The 26,591-nt window shown below is 43.9% G+C and overlaps 1 protein-coding gene, 2 long non-coding RNA genes and 1 other non-coding gene across 6 annotated transcripts in view; 1 reads left to right on the top strand and 3 right to left on the bottom strand.

The window, feature by feature from the left end:
- Positions 1 to 1,824: 1,824 nt before the first annotated feature.
- Positions 1,825 to 10,799, bottom strand: LOC138434071 (uncharacterized). The gene is made up of 3 exons (XR_011254635.1): positions 10,578 to 10,799; positions 8,427 to 8,540; positions 1,825 to 3,646 (listed from the first exon to the last, which is right to left on the bottom strand). It is a non-coding gene; the product is annotated as an uncharacterized lncRNA (long non-coding RNA).
- On the bottom strand, positions 7,812 to 7,883 carry TRNAC-ACA (transfer RNA cysteine (anticodon ACA)). Its single transcript has one exon. It is a non-coding gene; the product is annotated as a tRNA-Cys (tRNA).
- Positions 10,800 to 17,293: 6,494 nt separating the features above from the next.
- Positions 17,294 to 26,591, top strand: part of ANKRD44 (ankyrin repeat domain 44) — a 315,568-nt gene continuing 306,270 nt past the window's right edge. For all 3 annotated transcript variants that reach the window (XM_069577913.1, XM_069577911.1, XM_069577912.1), the window contains exon 1: positions 17,294 to 17,639. In XM_069577913.1, the coding sequence (XP_069434014.1) occupies positions 17,613 to 17,639 (27 nt within the window). In that variant the 5' untranslated portion in view covers positions 17,294 to 17,612. The remainder of the gene's footprint in view (positions 17,640 to 26,591) is intronic.
- Positions 18,541 to 26,130, bottom strand: LOC138434069 (uncharacterized). Its single transcript, XR_011254633.1, has 2 exons — positions 25,928 to 26,130; positions 18,541 to 19,452 (listed from the first exon to the last, which is right to left on the bottom strand). It is a non-coding gene; the product is annotated as an uncharacterized lncRNA (long non-coding RNA).

Raw genomic sequence — 26,591 nt, 5'->3', positions numbered from 1 at the left:
TTTTCTTTGGATAAATATCTATTTAGATCTTCTGCCCATTTTCTGATTGGATTTTTTTTTTTATTGAGCTGCATGAGCTATTTCTATATTTTGGAGATGAATCCCTGTTGGTTGCTTTGTCCACAACTATTTTTCTCCAATTCTGTGGGTTACCTTTTCAATTTTGTTTATGGTTTCCTTTGCTGTGCAAAAGCTTTTAAGTTTAATTATTTTAAACTTAAAATAATTTAACAAAATAATTTGTTTTGGCCTCATTTGTTTATTTTTGTTTTTATTTTCATTATTCTAGGAGGTGGATCAAGAAAGATCTTGCTGTGATTTATGTCAGAAGAGCATTCTGCCTATGTTTTCTTCTAAGAGTTTTACAATATCCAGCCTTACATTTAGGTCTTTAATCCATTTTGAGATTATTTTTGTGTATAGTATTTGGGAGTGTTCTAATTTAATTCTTTTATGTGTAGCTGTCCAGTTTTCCCAGCACCACTTATTGAAGAGGCTGTTTTTTTTTCCTTTGTATATTCTTGCCTACTTTCTCATAGATTAGGTGACCAGAGGTGCTTCATTCTCCTCAATTTAACATTTATCATCCCAGTGAATATATTTCTAAGACTGTGTGGGGACTTCCTTGGCAATCCAGTGGTTAAGACTTCATCTTCTGATGCAGGGGATGTGGGTTACATTCCTGGTGGGGGAGACAAGATCCCACATTTTAAATAAATGAATAAATGAGCCTGTGTGTGCTAAGTTGCTCCAGTTGTCTGACTCTGCAACACCATGGACTGTAGCCAGCCAGGCTCTCCTATCCATGGGATTTTCCAGGCAAGAAAACTGGTGTGGGTAGCCATGCCCTTCTTCAGGGGATCTTTCTGACCCAGGGATTGAACCTGCTTCTCCCTCCGGCTCCTGCATTGCAGGCAGATTCTTTACCACCGAGCCACCCAGCCCAGTTCAGTCGCACATGTCCGACTCTTTGCAACCCCATGAAATGGAGCATTGCAGGCTTCCCTGTCCATCACCAACTCCCAGAGCTTGCTCAGACTCATGTCCGTTGAATTGGTGATGCCATCCAACCATCTCATCCTCTGCTCATAGACAATTAAATATGCATTTTGAATTTCCAAGTCTGAAGCCTCAGGATTGTTTGTCTGGCCTCCCTAAATCGAATGTAATCAAAACAGGGAAATCTCTTCTCATCACTGCATTTAGAGCGCATACAAAGTAGGCACCGTATAAACAAACACACACGCATGCACACACACAAGCATAGAAGAGGAAAAATAATTAGAAACCAGGGGACTCACCAATGCCCTGATTTAGAACCTGCTCAAATTTCAGGATTCAAATGTTTGAACCTAATCCAACTCCTCTCAAGTTCAAATTTACTTGACATTTGGTGTATTGTGACTTCCTGTTTTTGTAGAACAGCTTCAAAAATGGTTCAATAAGCTTTTTGGGCTGAGTCTAACTCCTGCAGTGCAAGATTTGGAATATTTAGCAGTAAATGAATAAGAAACACATGCAATATGTTTCTTAAAATGTGCATATTTTCAAAAACTCAAGGGGAAAAGTACTTGACCTCGTATATCTGTGGTTTCACTGAACACTTGAAAATTAGTTAATGACATTCAGAAACACAAAGATACAGATGGATTTTCCATCCAGTTTGCAGAATGCATAGCCATCAACCAGTGATGATAGAACCCATAGGAAGGCACCCTCAATTTTTGTAGAAACAGGAAAGAATTAAGATTTAGTGTCTGGCGCTTTGTCAGTTGGATGCATCATTAACAAGGAAATCAAGAATGCAGCAAAAGAATCTAAAAATGTACTTGCATGTTTTACATTTATTACATCTCTGCAGTGTAATTGCCAGTGTATGGCCCATGGTGAAAAATAAGCTAGCAAATGTCAAATCCAACAATAGTTCAATGGCAAGTCTTCTGGAACCTTAGTGAAGGTCTACAATAGCTCTTATTGTCATATGAAAGCTTTTATCCAAGTAAACAAATACTTAGAATATGGCAGGTAGGGTTATGGAGCCCCACTTCCTCAGCCCCAACAGCCTCAGATTCAGTTCAGTTCAGTTCAGTTCATTTCAGTCCCTCAGTCATGTCCAACTCTTTGCGACCCCATGAATCACAGCATGCCAGGTCTCCCTGACCATCACCATCTCCTGGAGTTCACTCAGAATCATGTCCCTCGAGTTGGTGATGCCATCCAGCCATCTCATCCTCTGTCGTCCCCTTCTCCTCCTGCCCCCAATCCCTCCCAGCATCAGAGTCTTTTCCAATGAGTCAACTCTTCGCATGAGGTGGCCAAAGTACTGGAGTTTCAGCTTTAGCATCATTCCTTCCAAAGAACACCCAGGGCTGATCTCCTTTAGAATGGACTAGTTGCATCTCCTTGCAGTCCAAGGGACTCTCAAAAGTCTTCTCCAACACCACAGTTCAAAAGCATCAATTCTTCGGGGCTCAGCTTTCTTCACAGTCTAACTCACACATCCATACATGACCACTGGAAAAACCATAGCCTTGACTAGACGGACCTTAGTCGGCAAAGTAATGTCTCTGCTTTTGAATATGCTATCTAGGTTGGTCATAACCTTTCTTCCGAGGAGTAAGCGTCTTTTAATTTCATGGCTGCAGTCACCATCTGCAGTGATTTTGGAGCCCAAAAAATAAAGTCTGACACTGTTTCTACTGTTTCCCCATCTATTTCCCATGAAGTGATGGGATCAGATGCTATGATCTTCGTTTTCTGAATGTTGAGCTTTAAGTCAACTTTTTCACTCTCCTCTTTCACTTTCATCATGAGGCTTTTGAGTTCCTCTTCACTTTCTGCCATAAGGGTGGTATCATCTGCATATCCGAACTTATTGATATTTCTCCCAGCGATCTTGATTCCAGCTTGTGCTTCTTCCAGCCTAGCGTTTCTCATGATGTACTCTGCATAGAAGTTAAATAAGCAGGGTGACAATATACAGCCTTGACGTACTCCTTTTCCTATTTGGAACCAGTCTGTTGTTCCATGTCCAGTTCTAACTGTTGCTTCCTGACCTTCATATGGGTTTCTCAAGAGGCAGGTCAGGTGGTCTGGTATTCCCATCTCTTTCAGAATTTTCCACAGTTTATTGTGATCCACACAGTCACAGGCTTTGGCATAGTCAATAAAGCAGAAATAGATGTTTTTCTGGAACTCTCTTGCTTTTTTGATGATCCAGCGGATGTTGGCAATTTGATCTCTGGTTCCTCTGCCTTTTCTAAGTATTCTAACAAAGACTTAGAATATAGCAGGTAGGGTTATGGAGCCCCACTTCCTCAGCCCCAACAGCCTCAGATTATCTTAGCTTTTAAACTCAAGTAAATTGTATTCCTAGCTAAGTGCTTCCTACTTCCCCTTCAGACCCCAAGTGACTCTGGGAAGTCACAAGGGTGTCTCACATGTGTTCAGGAATAAATCAACATACACTAAGTGCTTCTACTTTCTCTCAGGGCTTTGGTGGGTATCCACTGGGTCTACTGAGCTCCTACAACCTGCTCCCAGCCCAATGGCTTTGCAATGTACTGCTAAAGCTCAGAGTGAAAATATCTTGCCTGTAGCACAGTCTTCAGGTCTTCCCTGGTAGCTCAGCTGATAAATAATCCACCTGCAATGTAGAAGAACCTGGTCAGATTCCTGGGTCAGGAAGATCCCATGGAGAAGTGATAGGCTACCCACTCCAGTATTCTTAGACTTCCCTGGTGGCGCAGATGGTAAAGAATCCGCCTGCAATGTGGGAGACTTGGGTTCGATCCCTGGGTTGGGAAGATCCCCTGGAGGAGGGCATGGCAACTCACTCCAGTATTCTCACTTGGAGAATCCCCATGGACAGAGGAGCCTGGTGGGCTGCAGTCCATAGGGTCGCAAAGAGTCAGACACGACTGAGCGACTAAGCACAGAACAGCACAGTCTTTGGTGCTCCCAAACCTGTAAAACCTTCAATGTGCCAAGTGTCATTGGTTCCTCTTCAGGAACCATGCCAACACCTGCTGTGTTCTGTGCAGAAATGCAGATACCATACTTCTCCCTAGTAAGTTCATGTCTATCTTCTGGGGCAGTATGCTCTTTTTCCACTCCTCTCTGTCTTGCATATGGCTCTGCAAAATTTCCTGTGGTGCAACTGTGAATATATATATACATACAATGGATACTACTCAATCATAAAAAAATGAAATCTTTATGGTTGAGTAGTAACCCCAACTCCAGAACTCTTGCCTGGAAAATCTCATGGAAGGGGGACCCTGGTGGGCTGCTGTCTATGGGGTCACACAGAGTCAGACACGACTGAGTGCCTTCACTTTCACTTTTCACTTTCATGTTTTGGAGAAGGAAATGGCAACCCACTCCAGTGTTCTTGCCTGGAGAATCCCAGGGGTGGGGGAGCCTGGTGGGCTGCTGTCTATGGGGTCACACAGAGTCAGACACGACTGAGGAGACTTAGCAGCAGCAGCAGCAGCAGCAGCAGTATCAATTGTATGTATATATACGTGTATGTGTGTATATATATATATATATATATATATATATATATATATATATCACAACTTCTTTATCCATTCATCTATTGGTGGACACTTAGGTTGGTTCCATATTTTGGCTATTGTAAATAACACTGGAATGAACATGGGGATGCATGTATCTTTTCCAAATAGTGTTTTTGTTTTCTTTGGAAAAATACCCAGGGGTGGAATTCCTGGATCATATGGTAGTTCTATTTTTAACGTTTCATACTGTTTTCCATAGCAGAAACTCCATACTCATTTCCATAGCAGCTGCACCATTTGGTTCTGTATGTTGTCATTTGTTAAAGTCATGGAAATGGGGGACATTTACCCTTAGTGATTTTTTAAAGATATATTTCACAGATTATTTAACATATTATTGAAAAGAGTGCTTTGCAAAGATAATTAAAAAGCGTGTATGACTTATTATTCTATAGGCTAATCATATACATATATATATATATGTATTTCTTGTTCTTGTTGGGGAGGGCAGGAGGGAGATTTGGACACGTTCTAGGATCTGAAAACAGCAAGAAACTGATATAACTGCTAGGCTCTGTATTTCTTTAGAGGATGATGAAACTGTTCAAGGTGATTTAGAGAAAGAACTTTTGGAGTATGAAAACATTAACTTCTTAACAATATCATATACATTGGAAGAGATAATTTTAGTTCAGTTAATAAAAATTTGATGGGGTATATTATGGGACCAGGTACTGAGTGTGTGCATGGGATAAAAAGATGAATTTGAAATGGGTCTGCCCTCAAGGAGTTCACAGTAACGTGACAGACAAACAAATCATTGATGTTTAAAGTGTTAGACCAAGTAGTAAGAGCTTAAAGTACAGAAATCATATAAAGGGGTTAGGGTTAAGCGTGTCTGGGGTATTGAAGGAGGAGGAAATGGAACATACAGCACCTGGCACACAGGAGAAGCTCAAAAATGTTAGTTGCCTTCTCCCCTTCTTTTAGATGTGATATGTTGACCTTTATATGCAAAAATTATGATTCCATCAGCCAAATATCAAGAGGATATGGATTTAGAATTCTTTCCTTGTTGAGGGTTGCTAGTATAGATTCCTTTGCATTAAAATTTCTTTTGATTCTTCTGAAAACTAGTGACCAATATTTACAAAATTGCTGACCAGTGCAATGGGCAAGTGAGGAACAAGGAACAGACACACAAATCAATACTCAACTATAAACCTGTGGTAAATGAACCTACTATATCTGCTAAAGATTCTTCTATCTTTGTTTCATTTCAGCAGCATTGGCAGCCTACCAAACTCTGAAAAGCAGTATGTATTAAACTTTTCTTAAGCACTCCAAGAGCATAGGTGGGTAAGGACCTACTCCTAAGGCTTGTGAGTATGAAGGTTTGGTAGAGAGATTGGAGGGAGACAGTGTGAGACTGCTGTCCACTGCAATACAAAATGTTTAAAGGCTTAGGTTTATTTAAAAGAGATATGCAAGTGCTATAATCCGAGCTATAACATACCCATTTATTTATAGAAATATGAAAACACTGCTTCAAGTTACTTACCAAGTAAATAATTTAACTCCCTGAATCACCAAGTAAAAAATGATGTTCCAGGAAGAAGAGCTGAGTTTATCTTGGATTTCCTGAGCTCTCGGTATACTACTTTGAACAAGTTGGTCTTCAAGAAAGAAATAATTATATGTATCTCACAGATTGTGAGGCCAGTTAATGAACTGATATAATGGCTTCATTACTACCTTCTTTATTTCCCTCTTGTCCTCTCTTTGAAGCACTATGGCCGCTAATTGTAATTTAAGTCAAGACACAGAATTTGTGCTCACTTTAGTAGCACAGGCATTAAGGTCTTATACACGATGTAATGGAACAGTATCTCATGGCTTTCCTTAGATCATCCCACTCCTTGTCACTCTCTATATGATAATGCCATGCCAATTGTTTTGTCTCTCTTTTCTATTTATTTCTTTCCACTTTCAAAGCATTTTCTTTCCACTTTCAATACATTTTGTCATATCATTCTGTAAAATATTGAGGACAGACATTTTTAGCCTTATTTGACCAGTAATAAGTGAAGTTTTACCATTTACCCAAAGTTACATTCATTCAAAAGTACATATTTTGCATTTACTATGTGCTAGATGCTATAAAATGAACTAGAGACACAGAGGAGAATAAAACACAGCCCCCTCCCTAAAAGAGGAGTCAGGAAAGTAAAGAGACAATTACAGGATCAAAGGATAAGTACAAAAATAGGGGTTAAGCAGAGGGCACTAAACATAAGCCTTAGGGTCATCCTATTCCAGAATTGGAAGGCAGAGTGAGTAAGGGAAAGCTTTATTGGTAGGTGATATCTAAATTGAGATCTGAAGGACAAGTAGAATTAACTAGATGAAGATGGCATGGAGCTGGACAAAATTATAAACAGGAAACAGTGATACGCAAAGGCTCAGAGTGAGAGGAAATATGATGCATCAGGGAAGCTGCTTTTAGCACAGTGCAGAAAGTGTGAGAAAAAAGGCAAGGCTGCCATATTTAGTCTCAGAGGTTGTGCACTGCACTACTCCAGAAATCATCATTCACATAGACTAGGATGGGAACGCCTCCAGAACTGAGCAAGCTGGCTTCCCTGCAAGACGAAGGGTGGGTGGGAAGAGTGCAGGACCTTGAAAACCAAGTATGCTAAGGTGTCTGCCAACAGCCCGAGGTTATGGAAAGCCATGGAAGGAGAGTGACTTGATCAGGCTTGTAGTTTAGAAAGATTGTACTGCCTGTGGGCTAGAGAATAGACCCAGGGAAAACCAGCTAAGAAGCTATCCCAATAAGGCAGGTATACCCTGAGACTGGCTGAAGTGAGGCCCTGGAGACAGCTTCCCAGGTGGCACAGTGGTAAAGAACCCACCTGCTAGTGCAGGAGATGCTGGTTCAATCCCTGGGTTGGGAAGATCCCCTGGAGGAGGAAATGGCAACCCACTCCAGTATTCTTGCCTGGAAAATTCCATGGACAGAGGAGCCTGGTGGGGCTAGTCCAAGGGGTCACAAAGAGTCGGACACGACTGAACACAAACAAAAAGGAGATTTGGATCAGAATAAGTGATAGATTTAAAAGATATGACAAAAATAGAACTGATTAGACTTGGAAGTGAAAGTGAAGTCGCTCAGTCGTGTTCGACTCTTTGTGACCCTGTGGACTGTAGCCCGCCAGGTTCCTCTGTCAATGGGATTCTCCACGCAAGAATACTGGAGTGGGTTGCCATTTCCTTCTCCAGGGGATCTTCCCAACCCAGGGATCGAACCTGGGTCTCCTGCATTGTAGGCAGATGCTTTATCCTCTGAGCCACCAGGGAATCCTGAAGAGGAAGAGCCTCCATTTTTGTTCTTAGACTAAGGGAGATCCATGGTAATGTCATTTACTGAGATGAAGACATAGGAAGAGGACTGGGCTTAGGGGAGCATTATTAGTTTTTTTTTGGATATGCTGAGTGTGAGGTGACTTTGCCACATCCAAGATAGGAGTTGGGTAGTCTGAATATGAGGAGAAATGTGCTGGCCTGATACACAGAAATGCCTTTCGGCCAAAGACAAAGTGTTGTTAGCATGTGCCCAAGTGGAGCTGGTCAGAGCTGCTGTGGTTTCAAGGGAGTGGCTCAGTGGAGTTGGGAGAGGGCTGAGGAGGACAGGAAGGGGAGATAAGCAAAAAGAGATATCCCTCATGAGAAGTTTGGCTGTGAAGAAGAGCGAGGGAGTTGACAAATTTTGTGAATTTACATAGTCATTTTTCTGGAGGAAGGTTGAGAATGGTGCCTTGGATTCTACAGCGTAGATTCAGTGAGGCTGAAAGGCCAGCATCGAATGTTAAAAATGCCCCATCAGGGGTTTCCCTTTAATACCTCTAACCACTTCTCTTCTCTGATATTCCTTTGCAGCTTCTCTTCTCTCCTTTATGTTCTAAGGTGAAGCTTACTTTCTCTCCTGTTTTTGATTTGCTTTTGCAACACAGCCATCTAAAAAAGTTGAAAATAAATGGAATTTTAAAAATCAAAGTGGAACAATGGAAGTCTTAACCCAGAGCAGACACAATATTCATTGTAGCAACCCCTCACAGGAAAAATTTAAATAGCTTATTTCTAAATCACTGTAATAACTTAGCTCTTCCTACTTTGGTCTACATCTGAAAAGTTTTGTGTGTTGCTGAATTTTACAGTTTGCCTAGGAAAGCAAAGTAGGATTTTGAGTAAGCATTTAAAGGAAAAAAAATCTTAGTATATATTGAGTAGAGTTACGTTTGGAGAAGGCCATGGCACCCCACTCCAGTACTCTTGCCTGGAAAACCCCATGGGCGGAGGAGCCTGGTAGGCTGCAGTCCATGGGGTTGCGAAGAGTTGGACACGACTGAGCGACTTCACTTTCACTTTTCACTTTCATGTTTTGGAGAAGGAAATGGCAACCCTCTCCAGCATTTTTGCCTGGAGAATCCCAGGGACGGGGGAGCCTAGTGGGCTGCTATCTATGGGGTTGAACAGAGTCGGACATGACTGAAGCAACTTAGCAGCAGCAGTAGTGGCAGAGTTACATTTACAGCTAACAAATTTAGCTGTAAACTTTCAGCTAAAATTTTCATTTTCAGAAATATGCCATTATTTATTGAATTTATACTTAGTAGCCAGCACTATAGGGGATATCAAAGAATTATAAGGCATGGCTAGTGCCCACTAGAAGTTTCTCATATAATGAGGGAAACAAAACAAGTACAAAATAAAGTATAAAATGTTATAGAAGATTGATATCATTAAACAAATAAATAGGTGAATTAAAAAATAAACCAATGAAGTGCTTAAGCAAATGCCACTGATTATACATGTTTTAGAAGGTCAAGGACAGTAAAGATCAAGAGCCATGGAAGGGATTTCCTGGTCTAAAGAATGGACCTTCCAAAAAACTAACACAGAAAGTAATTTTACAATACTTATTTTAGAAAAAGACCATATTTCTTCAATTCTAAGACATCACCTTTTCACATTTTATTGATACTTCAATAGACATAATAGCTAGCAATCATCTTGAACTTTGTACAAGGTACAAGTGCTTTATATGTGTTGACTTGCTAATACGGATCATTTCATTCATCATATGGAAAAATTTTACCTCCTCCTCCCTGAAAAAGTGCTATTAAACCATTGGTATAAATGTAAACTCTATGGCTGTTTAGAATCCAGAAAGTATGGTGTATGGAGGAATAAATAGTGCTTATAGATGAAAATGTATAAAAATACATTGACAAAACTTTCTAAGCTTCTTAGCCTTGATTGCTAGGCCCTTGCTAATGACTTTGTGAGGATCACCTATAGCCCTGATACCCTTGAACAGTAGCTAATCTGTTGCATCAAAGGCCATACCAGCTGCAAAACTGAAAAGTCTGTTCATTCAAAATTCACCCCTTTTTGGCAATCATTTACATAGCTCTGCTTGTGGCTTTCACCTAGGCTGGGAAGGTGGCTCTGATTTATTTACAAACAGAGGATCAACTATCTAAACCATCAGTGTAAAGTCAAATAGATGATTATATTGGATTGGGTTTTGCAGGAGCAGTTTGTGAGACAGAGATTGGTAAATTAAGATTGATTGTTTTTTAGGGTCACCACCTTCGGGGAATGAAGAGCAGCTGGTTGTGCTATGAAGTTGTTGCATATGCCTTAGCTGATCCTAGGTGTGGGGGAGCTCTGAAATTAAGGTGTCCTGACTTGGGGTTGGGGGCTGGACAAAGGCTCCCTTGCACTCATTGGATATGAATACCTCCAGGGAGAGGTTGGAATCTCCAGTGTGGCAGTTACTCTTGGCTGAGGGCAGTTCTTGGGGTTGTTGCTGTTGTTTAGTTGCTAAGTTGTGTCCAGCTCTTTTGTGACTCCATGGATTGTAGCTTGCCAGGCCATGGGATTTCCTAAGCAAGAATGCTGGAGTGGGTTGTAGTTTCCTTTTCCAGGGGATCTACCTGACTGAGGGATCGAACTTGTGTCTCCTGCATTGGTAGGTGGATTCTTTACCTCTGTGCCACCAGGAAGGCCCATGGTTCTTGTGGGAGAAGACTCAAATGCAGGCTGTCAGCAGGTAACACTCTCAGGAATTGGGCTTTGGTCCTGAAGGTAGTAACTGGGTGGCATACCACAGCATTCATTACAGTAACGTATATTGTAGATCTGGAAATTCTATTTTCTCAAGTCCATTGCTTCGTTTTTTCTGTTATAAAGTGAGTTTCCTGGAAAGAACTAATATAATAGTAATATATAGAATATCATAAGAGTGAATAATGAGTTCATGGTTGATAGTAGTATCAGAAACATTCTGAGCATAAAGGCAAATCCATATCTATATGTGTTTATTCCAGTGAAGACAGACAGCTATCCCCTCAATGATGGAAGTGGTCCAATACAATCAATCAATCTGTTACCAGGTGGCTTGGCACTAAAAAATGTGCCATACTAGAACTCATTGGATGTTGTTGTCATTAGATATAAACCTCACTGTGGGGAGGCCTATGTTCTGAGCCCAAGCATAGATAGCCTTTATTCCTGATGCCATGGCTACTTCGTATAAGTACTGCATAAGGTGGAGAAAGAGACCAGCTTCATCAATTGTGTCATCCCCTTTGATTACAGAAAACTTTCTCTGAGTGAATGCCCTTTAATGTTCATAAATATCCTAACACATTGTGCACACTCTTAAAAGAGCATCCATATACCTCTTCCTTAAACCTCCTTGTCCCAATCCTTTTGCTCCCAAGTTATTGACCATTCAGGAAAACCATCAGCTATTGCCCATGGATGAGTGTAGGTCTATACTTCTGGCCATCTCTCAATCTAGACAAAGTAGGCGTACTGCGCTCTGGACATTCCTTGTGCTAAGATAATTTCCCTTCAGTACTACTGTCAGGGACATTCCTCATGGGCGTTCTAATGCTAAAACAGACCACTTCCAGCTTCTGCCAGCATATGGAGGAGATCTGTATGTAAACCAGTTAACTGGTTGAAGATGAGGAAGCAATATACCAGGAGTAAGAGCCAAAGGAATCTGAGTCACTGGCTAAGGCAACTAGTGCTTTCCAGGCCTGCTCAAGCTGTCTCTTACATACCACTTCTATTAGATGAAGGATTGCTCTTGTGCATGCCCAGCCTTATGGGTTGATGGGTCAGGTAACAACCGGTTCATAATGGGCAGCTGAGATTGCATAGTCATTTGATGTCTCATGGCCAGTCATTCAAATTCAGTAGCAAGATAGGTACAAATGGAGAATTGTTATCTGCAGAAGAGGGCATGGCTTTGTTGTGAAGCTAAAGAAGGCTGTATTGTGGGTCTTCTATCAGAGTTTTCCTTTCCCTGGTATACAATGTAGAAAAAGAAGACTCCGTAGTAGGACCTTATGATCCAGAGGAACCAAATTTGCAACTTTTAGGTATTACAGGATTCCTCTGGATCGTAAGGTCCCATTACGGAGTCTTCTTTTTCTACATTGTATACCAGGGACACTGTTATCTCCATTTCATCAAATATATACTACTACTGAGTCTGAGTTATTTTAACCAATGAAGCAAACTGTTGGAGTCACTTTCAATTTATAAACTCACACATTAAATCCAGACTTTCTGGTAAATGCACCCATATCAGTAAATTTAGCTCAATCTTTTTGCTCTTTATTTTGCCTGGAACTTGACCAAGAACTGTTTGACCTTTCACAAGACCATGTCACCAATGATAACACCAGTGTTGATATGTGAGTTGCTAGTAAAACACATTCATATTGGATTGCATTTGTAATTCTCTCATTCAGATTGGTTTGACATACAACTAAGTGCAAGCATCTTATTGTGCCTTTTGATAGAGCTGTGCTTTAGCATTTACTTATTGAAATACACATTAATTATAAATCACTTTCCTTTTATTTTCCTTGTTATACAATTAGGGCATTATATTGATTTGGAGAGAAATTTGCATAGGTAGGTAATATTATCTATGAATTTCATTTCGTAGTAATGAAAATGTTAAAAATACTAGTTGTAAAAGGAGATGATGGGTCTGAAAGGGCTGAGAACTGCGTGTCCCTCCTTTCAGATCAGATCCCAAGAACTTATGTTTAGACATGCCCGTGATGAACCAAAGTAGATCTTGAGTACATCTGCCAAATCAAGTCATTTGTCATCACTCTTCTGAAAGTCAGCTATATTTAGGTAGAGAAGTTAGGGTCTTATTGTTACTTATTAATACAAAGCCACAAAGGATGATATTAGTAAACAGACAAACTGACAACAGCACTGAAGAACTTCATAGATGCAACAAAAGCAAACTATTTTGTGTTTGAGGGAAGCCTTGGAAAGATATCTTTTTGTCTCTGTGCATCACTGAGGACTGTGGAAGCCAGGAGAGGGCTTTCTTGTCTGTGTGATCTGAATCCCAAGTCCATGGTTAGATAATAAAAGGGAGAATGCCAAGCAAATGCTACCACCCCTCGTTTCTCAAATAGACTCTTGGGGAGGCTCTGAAAGTGGGGAGGAAGAGTTCACATTTGATTTATGAATTAAGGGTAGATAGGGAGGAAAGTTATGACCAACCTAGATAGCATATTGAAAAGCAGAGATATTACTTTGCCAACAAAGGTCCGTGTAGTCAAGGCTGTGGTTTTTCCAGTGGTCATGTATGGATGTGAGAGTTGGACTGTGAAGAAAGCTGAGCGCCAAAGAATTGATGCTTTTGAAGTGTGGTGTTTGGGGAAGACTCTTGAGAGTCCCTTGGACTGCAAGGAGATCCAACCAGTCCATCCTAAAGGAGATCAGTCCTGGGTGTTCACTGGAAGGACTGATGCTGAAGCTGAAACTCCAATACTTTGGCCACCTCATGTGAAGAGTTGACTCATTGGAAAAGACTCTGATGCTGGGAGGGATTGGGGGCAGGAGGAGAAGGGGACGACAGAGGATGAGATGGCTGGATGGCATCACCAACTTGATGGACATGAGTTTGAGTGGACTCCGGGAGTTGGTGATGGACAGGGAGGCCTGGCGTGCTGCGATTCATGGGGTTGCAGAGTCAGACACGACTGAGCGACGGAACTGAACTGACTGTAGTTTCGGTTTGCTGTTCAATGTAGGTTTATATTCCATGACATGCCAGGGGCACGTGGGCCAGCCTGGGAGCAGCACCCCATCCACTTGCCCACTTAACTCTTCCTCTGGCAGAATCTCAACTCTTGTCACTTTCTCAGGGAAACCCATCTTCACCTACCAGCCTGGCTTGATTCCTCAGTCATGGATTTCTTTACAAGTATTTTTTTCCCCTGTGAACCCTTATCTCAGTCTGTAATTACATTCATTAGCGGTGATTATTTATGTCCGACATCTTCTGACTAGGTATCTTGGATGTTTATGCTCCCCCTTTCTTTTTTTTTTTTTTTTTTTTTTAGTTTTTAAAATTTTAAAATCTTTAATTCTTACATGCATTCCCAAACATGAACCCCCCTCCCACCTCCCTCCCCATAACATCTTCCTGGGTCATCCCCATGCACCAGCCCCAAGCATGCTGCATCCTGCGTCAGACATCGACTGGCGATTCAATTCACATGATAGTATACATGTTAGAATGTCATTCTCCCAAATCATCCCACCCTCTCCCTCTCCCTCTGAGTCCAAAAGTCTGTTATACACATCTGTGTCTCTTTCCCTGTCTTGCATACAGGGTCGTCATTGCCATCTTCCTAAATTCCATATATATGTGTTAGTATACTGTATTGGTGTTTTTCTTTCTGGCTTACTTCACTCTGTATAATCGGCTCCAGTTTCATCCATCTCATCAGAACTGATTCAAATGAATTCTTTTTAACGGCTGAGTAATACTCCATTGTGTATATGTACCACAGCTTTCTTATCCATTCATCTGCTGATGGACATCTAGGTTGTTTCCATGTCCTGGCTATTATAAACAGTTATGCTCCCCCTTTCATATTGTGTCTATCCAGCAACTGGTGCAAAGTCAGCACTCAGTACATAGTTGTTGAATGACTAAGTGTGCATGCATGCTAAGTTGCTTCAGTCCTGTTCCACTCTTTTTTTTTTTCAGTTTTTTATTTTTTTAATTTTAAAATCTTTAATTCTTACATGCATTCCCAAACATGAACCCCCCCTCCCACCTCCCTCCCCATAACATCTCTCTGGGTCATCCCCATGCACCAGCCCCAAGCATGCTGTATCCTGCGTCAGACATAGACTGGCGATTCAATTCTTACATGATAGTATACATGTTGGAATGCCATTCTCCCAAATCATCCCACCCTCTCCCTCTCCCTCTGAGTCCAAAAGTCCGTTATACACATCTGTGTCTTTTTTCCTATCTTGCATACAGGGTCGTCATTGCCATCTTTCTAAATTCCACATATATGTGTTAGTATACTGTATTGGTGTTTTTCTTTCTGGCTTACTTCACTCTGTATAATCGGCTCCAGTTTCATCCATCTCATCAGAACTGATTCAAATGAATTCTTTTTAACGGCTGAGTAATACTCCATTGTGTATATGTACCACAGCTTTCTTATCCATTCATCTGCTGATGGACATCTAGGTTGTTTCCATGTCCTGGCTATTATAAACAGTGCTGTGATGAACATTGGGGTACATGTGTCTCTTTCAATTCTGGTTTCCTCGGTGTGTATGCCCAGCAGTGGGATTGCTGGGTCATAAGGTAGTTCTATTTGCAATTTTTTAAGGAATCTCCACACTGTTCTCCATCTGTTCCACTCTTTGCGACTCTATGGACTGTAGCTCACCAGGCTCCTCTGTCCATGGGGATTCTCCAGGCAGCAAGAATCTGGAATGGGTTGCCATTTCCTTCTCCAGGAATGAATAAGCATTTGCTCCAAATTCCACAAGTATTCAGTTCAGTTCAGTTCAGTCGCTCAGTCGTGTCCGACTCTTTGCGACCCCATGAATCACAGCACGCCAGGCCTCCCTGTCCATCACCAACTCCTGGAGTTCACTCAGACTCACGTCCATCGAGTCTGTGATGCCATCCAGCCATCTCATCCTCTGTCGTCCTCTTCTCCTCCTGCCCCCAAATCCTCTCAGCATCAAAGTCTTTTCCAGTGAGTCAACTCTTCACATGAGGTGGCCAAAGTACTGGAGCTTCAGCTTTAGCATCATTCCCGCCAAGGAAATCCCAGGGCTGATCTCCTTCAGAATGGACTGGTTGGATCTCCTTGCAGTCTAAGGGACTCTCAAAAGTCTTCTCCAACACCACAGTTCAAAAGCATCAATTCTTTGGTGCTCAGCCTTCTTCACAGTCCAACTCTCACATCCATACATGACCACAGGAAAAACCATAGCCTTGACTAGATGGACCTTCGTCGGCAAAGTAATGTCTCTGCTTTTGAATATGCTATCTAGGTTGGTCATAACTTTTCTTCCAAGGAGTGTCTTTTAATTTCATGGCTGCAGTCACCATCTGCAGTGATTTTGGAGCCCAAAAAATAAAGTCTGACACTGTTTCCACTGTTTCCCCATCTATTTCCCATGAAGTGATGGGCCCAGATGCCATGATCTTCGTTTTCTGAATGTTGAACTTTAAGTCAACTTTTTCACTCTCCTCTTTCACTTTCATCATGAGGCTTTTGAGTTCCTCTTCACTTTCTGCCATAAGGGTGGTGTCATCTGCATATCTGATGTTATAGATATTTCTCCCGGCAATCTTGATTCCAGCCTGTGTTTCTTCCAGTCCAGTGTTTCTCATGGTGTACTCTGCATATAAATTAAATAAGCAGGGTGACAATATACAGCTTTGATGTACTCCTTTTCCTATTTGGAACCAGTCTGTTGTTCCATGTCCAGTTCTAACTGTTGCTTTCTGACCTGCATACAGATTTCTCAAGAGGCAGGTCAGGTGGTCTGGTTAACACTTTACTATGATTACATATACTACTGTTGTGTGTGTGTCCCATGCTCTTTTACAGCTGGGTCTTCTATCTGTTGAAGAGTAGGGTAACTGGATTTTGTAGAAATGAGTGGGTCAACTGGTGGAAACCCTCAAAAAACCAATTAACGCAGCAGTACAAGACCTTTTCTTCTCCTGTAACGTTGCTCCATCTTCTTCGTCCCCAAATCAAAACCCAATGTTTGAATTTAACGATGGGGTTCTGCGTGTCTAGCAGGGAGGTAGCTGGAGAACAAGGTGAAAGGGCCAGAGCCCCACCTCCCTACCCTCCAAGAGTTTCACAAAAACTAGCTAAAGAATGAGTCAGGGTCTCCTTGTATTAAACAAAGAGAGCACCAGCCTTGCGGTCCCTGACCAGGTGGGATGATTTGAAGAGCTGGGCGGATTCCGGACTAGGGAGAGGTTTAGAGGAAGGCGTGTGGTCCAATCTCCTGATTTGAAATTGGCTACAAGTGAATGCAGCCTTTATTGCCCCTCGGGTGTATCCACAGGGAGTGCTCACGAGGTTGTGTGTGTGGGGGGGGGGGGGGGGGGGGGGGGAGGGACGGTGTGTGAGACAGGGCGAGGGGAGGGGTCACGATCAGCAACCCCCCACCCCTCCCCAGCCCGGGGGCCTCTAAACGTGTACGCTCTGCGTGGGGGGCAGCGTGGGCGACCGGGGGGCCCGGTCCCGCTAGCCCGCGCGCAGTGTGCAGGTGCGGAAAGCAGGCGGCAGTCTGACCCTACCGTGGCGCGCCCGGTGCGGGAGCCTGGGAGCACCCTGAGCCGCGGGCTGCGAGGCGCGCCCGCGGGCGGCAGGAGGCAGCGTCGGCCCAGGCGGCGCGGCGGCGAGCGAGGCAGCGCGCGGTGATGTCAGTGGCGGCCCGGCTGGCAGCAGCCGGTACTTCCTGTATAAAGGCGGGCGGGCTCGGCTGCAAACCCTACTAGCCAGTGTCAGCCTCTCGGCGGGAGGAGGAGGAGAAGGCGGAGGAGGAGGAGGAGCAGGGGGAGGGCTGTCAAATTCGGGAGCCAGATTTTTTTCCCTTCCCTTGGCAATCCCTTCCGCTTCCCCGGCTCCTGGCGTGACATCTGCGGACCGGGGACCTGTATGTGTGTGCGCGCCAAGGAGCGGAAGAATGGCAGTGCTCAAACTCACCGACCAGGTAGGGGGCGGCGGCGCCGGCGGGCGGGACGCGCGGGCGCAGGGCGGCGCGGAGCCCCGGCAGGGGGATGGGGGCGCGGCACGGAGCGCGCCCGCGAGCTGTTTACTCGCGGCGAAGGGGAGGAGTGTGTGCGGCCGCCGGCTGCTCCGAAAGCCGGCGGCTGCAGCCCTCCTCCCCGGCTCGGTCCCCGCCCTGGGCCGTCGGAACTGCGCCCTCGGCTCGGCGGCTGGGGCGCCCCGGGGGCTGGGGAAGGGGCGGCGGGGCTCTAGCTGGCGTGCGGGGGTGCGTTGTCCACGGGCCCGGGCTGGGCAGGGGGAGGGGAATGCTCGAGGTGCTCCTCCGGCGCTGCGCAGCTTGGGCTCCGCCAGCCCGGGCGGGCGGGAGAGAGGCTGGTGCGCGCCGCCGGGAAGAGGAAGGTGGATGGAGAGGGAGAAGGATCGCAGCCTGGGACCCTTTTCCCAGCCAAGCTGGAGACCGGCCCAGACCGTGGCTCTCGTGTGGTCGGGCTGTCTTTATCCTTTTGACGTGACACCCTGACTTCCTCTTTGGTAGCCCAGGGGCTGTGTGCGTCGTGCACGATGGAGATCTCAGACACGGCTGTCCCTAGAGGAGGTGAAGTTCGGCCCGGGGTTCCACTCACAGTCGGTGGGCTACCCTCTGCCTGTGTTGATGAGCTTTGTCGCTTTCCGGCTAAGCCATAGCACGGGGTAGCTCTAGAGCCCTTTGCTTGGAGAGGTGGGGATGTTTGCTAGCTCGGTTGACAGTCCTCGCTGGAGGTCTGAGGCACGAGACACCCCTACCTTTTCGGACGCTGCTGCTCTGAGGGCATTGACACAAGCGCCCAGCCAAGTTGTATGACAAAACTCTGTAACTCCTCCTACGAAAAAAGGAAACACCTTCCTTTTATTTCTTTTGCCATTTATTCATGGATAGTGAAATGAACATTGTTTTGAGGTCCTGGTAGGCGGAGAGGCAGACTTGACTTTGACACAGGCGGTCAAACATGCCAGCCCTTGGTGTTTAAACATCTCATACTTCTCAAGTGGGTTGCATCTGGTGCCTCCCTGTCCTCAGTATCCAGCCAGAACTTCCTGAGACTTAAGTGCAATCAATCACCACAGTAATTTGTTCTCCTGCCTTTAGAGTCAAAGTTTTGCTTTGCTTTCTGTATTTACAGGCTTTAAAAATTTTCTTTTTATATGGGGGAGGGATCACTGAATTAAAATGAACCTTATCGTTAAATTTAGCAGGAGGAGCAGCTGGTAGTGATGAATCTATTTGTTTCCATTGGTTCCAGAGCATTTAAGAGTACTTGTAAGTTGATATTAGTTTAGCCCTACCCCCAACCCCCCACCTTTTAGTCACATACTTTGACAACTGTTAGACATTTGTTTTAAATCTTTCGATTTTAGTCTGCCTTGGTCATGTTATCTTTTGCCATTGCAAGTTACTCTACTTCTCTGTTAATTTCTAAATATTCATCTTCAAAGTACACAAAATGCTTCTAATAGGTGTTGTCATTTTCACATACACAAAAGAATTTTACATTGAACTTTAGAGCTGGAAGGGATGCCAAAGGTGATCTTCACCCAAATCCTTAATTTTTTAACAAAGAAACTGAGGTCTAGACAAGAGAAGCAAGTCTTCCTCAAGGACACAGCTCTTGGACTTGTAGGGCAGAGATGCACTCCTGTCTCCTGCCTTCCAGATTCCTGTCCTTTCTTCTAGGGATGGTTGATATCTCCTGCTGTCTTGTCATCAGCTGTGTTGAAAGGCTGACAAGAAGGCATCCTCTGCTAAATCAGGATCAACCCTGGTGAAAAGTATTTTTTGATTTTAGAAAGTTATTCTCCAGGACTTGTCCGAGTAGAACTTTTCAAAGAGTTTCTCTTTTAAAGTGTTTTTGAATACATCCCCACCCTTCCCCCAACAAACTAGTCTCACTGTGGAGGGCAAGAAAGGGTTGTATAATGTTTATTTGATTCCATCTCCTGATGCATAACAGGAAACTAAGGAGTTCTAAGATTCATGGACACCTAGAAGTTGACAGCCTATGGGGCAAAGCCTGAGGGAGAGGAGGTGGACTGGGTGGGGTAGAGTGGTGAACAATTATGGTTTCTGGGAGGCCTTAGGTCCAGGAACTGTGTGGTCTTTCTTGCCTTATATAGTCTTACCTTTCAGTTTGAAACTCTAAATTCTTAGAAGCTGGTTCTTAACCTCATCAGAGGCTTAAAATCCTTTGCTTAAACTCCTACTACAGGAGCTTTGCTTCACCGTTATGGTAGGGAACCACCTGCTTCAGATCTGGACCTTACGAGTTTGTAGAAATGCCTCGCTCTCCACTCAGCTGTGTATTAAAACAATCACGTGTTAATTCTCTCTCATTTGTTTAATGCCCTGTTTGCAAGGTGGATCTTGTTTTTGTCAAAGTTCTTGGACTTTTAGTATGAAGACACATTCTTGTGTTAATAACCTGAATCAATAGTTGTCTTGGGTTTTTTGTTTTATTATTTAGATTTTTGTTTTTGAGTTTTATAATTTGTTTAATTGACATAACTGGTTTATAATAGTTAAGTTTCATGTGTATATGAAAGAATTGGCATTTCCTGTCCTGCTGAAACTGGGTGCAGGAGCTTGCTGGCGATGGTGGTCACCTCCTCAGTAGTCAGTCCCTCGCTGACATCTCTGTCATGCAAGAGGAGGAAAATGCCTTTTCCGAGCTCTGTTTTGGGAGAGTTAAAAGAAAGGAGGAAGGGAGAGGCAAGTGTGGGGTTTAGTTTTTTTTTCTTTTTTCACTATGAAAAGGAACTAGGAGCTATTGCTGCAGATAGACTTGGCATTGAGCACTTCTGCATTTGTAACTGTGTCTCTTCTGTTTTCCCCTTCACACAATACACATCATTTTTCTTACAGCGTTAGGGGGACTGATCTTCCTGGTTTGCCAAGACTGAGGGGTTTTCAAGGATATGGGACTTTTGGTACTAAAACCAGGAGATTCTAGGCAAATCAGGACAAGCTGATCACCCTATACAGCACAGAACACACTCACCTATGTAATTAACATAACAAGGTAATTATTTCCTCATCGATGGATATTGGGATTTTATTTATATCTTTATAAAGTGAGAATTTTAAGTTTGGGAAGAATTTCTTTACATCTAAATGTAATACATCTTAGTTAAAGATAGATGTGAAATTCCTTGCAATATTGAACTTTATGGGATGAGGGGGGTGTTCTTTATTTCATATAGTGAAGACATTGCAGTGATTTTAAGAATGTCATATCTTCAACCTGGCCTGGTACCTCCTCCCCAAAGTTTTTCAAAGTTCTGAAGCAGAATGGTAAGTTCTGTCGGACCTTTGAAATGTTCACCATTCTTTCCTGAATTTGCTAATGACAGCAGAATGCCATCTCCTTCTCTAGGATTCTTGCTGTAGGTGGCCCTTTTTGGAGCTTCCTGCCTGGAGGCCTTCTGGTTTGGTGTCCTCTTGCCAAGTCCTGGCTCATATTTTAGTCACTCACCTCCTTGCCAAAGGCAATGGCTGGCAGCTGTGGCAGTGGCAAGAAACTGGAAATCCTGCAACTTTGAAAGCAGTGTTTCTAGACCATAGTGTGGGGCACATTACATGTTTTACTGGGCTGCCCTTGTCCTCCCAGCAGCACTGGGCTTATAGCAAACTCTGTGTCCAGTCCTGCCTTCAGCAGAGAAGGGAAAATAAAAGCTTCATTCTTTGGACCCTTCTCTGGTTGTTTTGAGATGCAGTCACGTGGTTTGGGGAGTGCACTTGAGGACTGGTGTTTCATGGCAGAGACCTAATAATGGCTTATATTATTGTGATCTTATTATATGCTGGGCCCTTGCCGTGAATCATTTGTCTTAATCTTCACAGCCATACAAGGAGGTAGGTGGTGGTGTGATTCCTGCTTTACAGATGAATAAAGAGGCTAATTGACTTGTTTGAGGTCACTCACCCAGTATGTGATGGAGTGCAGTGTCCTGTACAGCAGTCTGATTGCACAGGTGGGGCTCTAACCACATGGCTGTACTTATAATAGTTGAAAGGGCAGTGTAGCTGAAGCCCTTACAGATGCCTGCTCTTATTTACCGGGAAGCCATCAGGTGAGCCAGACTCCCACAGTAGGTATGGCAGAGTCAGGAGCTGTTCTGAGGTCTCTACTCCTGCCAGACTAGTGCCTGACTTATCCTGTTTGCCTTTCACCTCCCTACCCTAGAGAATGATGTGTTGATTGGTGAGTTGGTGATTGTTTTTTTCTTGGTCATTAGCAAATGAACTATGATCACTGTAGAAAAATCAGAAAGCTAGATAACCAAAAAGAAAACCTGTTTAAACCATCTGAAGTCTCTATATCTGTTTACTCAGAGCTATGATATACTTCCCTCTAGCCTTCTGTCTAGGTAGCCAGGTGAGAATTTAAAATTTCTACCTGATGATATCTTTCTCTTGAGCATAAAGGTTATACCTATGATGTTTAGACCAATGGCTTTTCCAAATAAATTGAAATTTATGCCTGCCAATACGCAACTGGCTGCTTTAGTGTAGATACAACAGCGGTACACAAGGTCTAGCCCTGGATTGACTGAAACTTTTTTTAAGGTGTCAACTTTTATTTCCTCTTTTTCTCTAAATAGAGAGTAAATATAAACTAAAAAAAGGCACACTTGTTTGTGCCAGCAACAGGCCTGAAACATTTTTTAAAAAGATTCCTTCTTTTTAAAGGAATGGCTTCTTTTGTTATCAATATAATGTGAATTTTTATAGGTGAAAGTAGAACATGAAATAATTTAAAAACAGGGGCTACAGAGATCTGATAATCTGTGGTTTCCAAACTTGCATAAACTATGGTTCTTTTTGTTTTTTCCCAAGGAAAATTCCATATTGAAGCTCAATATATAATAGAAGTTGGTGGGAATAGTAACAGGGCCCTTCCAAGGATTATTTGTGTTTAGTATTATTTGAAAATGCCCTGTAAAACTGCTGGTGACTGGGTCAATTCCCCCCCCCTTCCCGAAACACTATGTACTTAAAAAACAGATATGTGTTTATGGTTGATTAGGAGTTACATAGAACATGGATGGCCATATTATTCTGATTCAAACTGGGACACCTTTGAGAATGATACAGGGTACTATTAAATATTAGGTTGAGGAAACAGGTGTGGCTGTCCCCAGTAAACCTGGACACATGGTCATACCACTTAGACTATGTTTGCTCACTTCAGACTTAACAGTAATAGTGAGACTAGTCACTCGCTTTCCAGTCCGATTTATACTGAAGCAGGTATAATAAAGACTGTTTTATGACCTTATGTAAGGCCAGAGTTGGAAACTGGGTTTGTTCTCGTACGTTAGCTTTGACCAGCTAGCTGGGAATGGGTGGGTGTGGGGTGCGGGAGGGAGGTTGCAGGAGGGATATGTCAGTAGCACTGTGGCTCCTGCAGCCGGAGATGGGGAAAGTGTGGTGATTGATGATCATTGTTTGCTGTGGACATGGGATAAGGGAGGGGTGACATGTGTTGTGCCTCAGCCAACCCTTGGCCAGTCAGGTTAGCCTCTGTGAGCCTGCTGCTGCTGCTAAGTCGCTTCAGTCGTGTCCGAGTCTGTGCGACCCCAGAGACGGCAGCTCATCAGGTTCCCCTGTCCCTGGGATTCTGCAGGCAAGAACACTGGAGTTCCAATGGTGGGTTGCCATTTCCTTCTCCAATGCTTGAAAGTGAAAAGTGAAAGTGAAGCCACTCAGTCATGTCTGATTCTTCGACCCCATGGACTGCAGCCTACCAGGCTCCTCTGTGCATGGGATTTTCCAGGCAAGAGTACTGGAGTGGGGTGTCATTGCCTTCTCCCTGTGGGCCTGAGGCTCCTTTTTATAAAATGAAGAGAATGGACTGGCTGCCTCTCCAGTGCCCAGGCTCCACCCCCTTGCTGTGTGACTACCCCTCCATGGGTGGTGGTGGTGCTGGTGGTATAGTGGCCAAGGAGGGTGTATGCAGATGAACTCTAATTGAGCTCCTCAGGTAACCAAGTCAAATAGTTAACATCCAGTTCCAAAGTCAATAATTTGGGAACTGATTCCCGCCCTGTCCCCCAGTTTTATTTTATAGATAATCCAAGATTATCTAAGATTATTCATTTTATAGATGCTCAGTTTTATTGACTATTCCTTTACTACCCTTAGGACTTCCCTGGTGGCTCAGACGGTAAAGCATCTGTCTACAATGTGGGAGACCCAGGTTCGAGCCCTGGGTTGGGAAGATCCCCTGGAGAAGGAAATGGCAATCCACTCCAGTACTGTTGCCTGGAAAATCCCATGGACAGAGAAGCCTGGTACGCTACAGTCTATGGGGTTGCAAAGAGTTGGACACAACTGAGTGACTTCACTTCACTTTTACTACCCTTTGGCCAACATCATCTTTGCCTTGTGCTCTGCCATCAGAAGTTAGGAGAGCAGGTTTTTTTTTCAGTGTTCATGCTTCTAAGAGAGTTGGTAGCCCAAGTGGTTGAAATTAATGACTCACAACTCTAGTTTTTTATGATGATATCATAACTTTTAACGGTTCTTTCACTTGTCTCTCCTTTTGAAAACAAAATTGTCTAGTACTCTATTAATTGGGCCAAGCAAAGAAAATAATCATGTAGTCCACTTTTGGGCCATTTTAAGCTCTACTAAGTCAATGTTTGCTTATATTTCTTGGTTCTCGTTTGTCTCTAATCCCCTCCTTCACGCTCCTGTGTAACTTTCTAAGGTATATATATATATATATTTTTAAATTGTATTTATTTATTTGGCTGTTCTGGTCTTTGTTGCCTGTGGGCTCTTCTCTAGGTGTGGCGAGCGAGGGCTGCTCTAGTTGCGGTGTGTGGGCTTCTCGCTGTAGTGGCTGCTTTTGTTGCAGAGCATGGACGCTAGAGCGCAGGCCCAGTAGTTGTGGTGCACTGGCTTAGTTGCTCCACAGCATGTGGGATCTTCCTGGATCGGGGATTGAACCCATGTCTCATGCAACATTTAATCACAGTTATAACCTGTTTCTAAAGATTTCTATGCTAAATTGCTTTAATTTTGCTTTCATTTATTTTTAAAATAACTCTTGACTAGGAATACAAAGATCTGGATTCTACTCATGGTTTTTTTCTCTCCAGTTGTGCAGCTTTGGACAACTCCTGGCGTTAGTTTCTTTGTTGCATGGGAGTGGGTGGGTGGAGAGTCTTCTAAATTCTTCCAGCATTTTAACATTCTGAGAGAGCAGCACCCCAGGTACTTCAGTATCAACCTTTTCTAAACTCATGGAATCTGGTTTCAAAAAGTATCTGCCTTCCATGAACTTCTGATTTTCCTTCCAGCACCCACAGTTCTGCCGAAGAATCAGGGGTCCTTTCCCCTAAAATGCCATCTTTTAGGGCATGTTCAGAACCCTTAGGGCTTTTCTCAGTGTGGCCTTTGAGACTCCTTGAGCCTCTTGTGGGCAAGGGGAGCGAACTTGTAGACCCCAGGTTTTTCTGTTGAGAGCTGTGGTGAGCTGGGGCCGCTGTAGTCTTCAGCAGAGGGGGCTGCTTTAGCAAACAGCTTGGATTCTCTTAATCCTGTTCTGTTGAACTCCACCATAACATCTGGTTCTAACAAGTCTGTTTCTCAACCATTGGCCCCAGCCAGATACTGTGTGCAATGGACCCAAAGACCACAGACTTTTACAAGAAGGGAATTCCTACATACGATCAATGTTCTCTGTATGGTAGGTATGCTCAGTCTGTGGAGGAAACTTGTTTTGGTATCTAAGACTGGCAGAATGAAGAGAAAGATGGGACGTGAACACAGGACAAGTATTACAACAGAAAGCCAGGCAGAAATTCAGGTTAACTGAGACAAGTCCACCAACCAATTATTGTTAAACAGTGGTCTCCAAGAGAAGAGGGGGCACCTCCACTCCAGGGGTGAGTGGGATGTCTTACTGAGTTTGAGAAAGGAAATATTAGAATATTTCTTTTAAAAATCCTTAATTATTTTTTATTTTTAACATATGTTGTATACCAGCACTATAAAAGCCTCTCAGCTCTCCTTTCCACTTTTTGCCACTTTGGCCAAACTATCTCTTAGATTATTGCAGTAGCAGTCTGATCAGTCTTCCCCATCCAGCCTTGGCCCCTGGACTCTATTCAGCATAGCTGTCAGTGGGATGGATCTGAGATCACGTAGCTTCCCTGTTCAAAGTCCTCCAGTCTCAGCCAGAGTAAAACCTGTTGTCTGGGGTGTCACACCGGGTCCCCTCCACTCACCTCTGCCATTCACCTGTGCAGCCATGTCTCTTCTCCTCTCTCCCTGGCTCCAGCACACCAGCCTCCTCACTGTTCAGTGTGTAATAGAGCTCTGCTGAGCACAGCCCTTAACATTCGGGTGTTGCTGTGTGCCAGTAACCTGCCCAGCCCAGCCCAGCCCACTTCACATTGGAACTGTTAGCAGTCCTGCTCAGCCATTGGTCAGCACCACAGTGGGCCCTGCCTACAAACAGCCAACTGTCAATGAGCTACCATTAGTGGTCCTGCTCAGCAATTGGTCAGCACAATGGGGCCCGTCCCCCAAGGAGCTAACAGTCAACAAGCCACAGTTAGTGGGCCATTCAGCTAACAGTTGGTGGGCGTGGTGGTTGTCAGGTGGGGAGTGAGGTAAGAGGCTGATACCAGCCTTCTCCCTGGAGCCTTCCAGCACACCCACTGGCTTCTGGTTAGCAGGTGCGCTGGGGGGCCCAGGGAGCATGCTGGGTGCTCTGTCCTGCAGGGCTCCAGAGCCCTCACCAAGGCCACCCACTAGCCTTGGCCCAGGCCTTGAGGCAGCAGTGAAGCTCTCCCCAATCCCTGTCTCTGCAACCTAATAGCAGCAGCAGTCTGCGTAGGTTGCAGTCTGTGGGATCTGCATTCCCCCTACCCTGCTTTGGGTGGCCTG

Source organism: Ovis canadensis, chromosome 2 (assembly GCF_042477335.2).
Source record: "Ovis canadensis isolate MfBH-ARS-UI-01 breed Bighorn chromosome 2, ARS-UI_OviCan_v2, whole genome shotgun sequence".
NCBI classification, from domain to species: domain Eukaryota; kingdom Metazoa; phylum Chordata; class Mammalia; order Artiodactyla; family Bovidae; genus Ovis; species Ovis canadensis.
The sequence above is the reverse complement of the archived record's forward strand: the minus strand, read 5'-3'. Positions and strand labels throughout refer to the sequence as shown.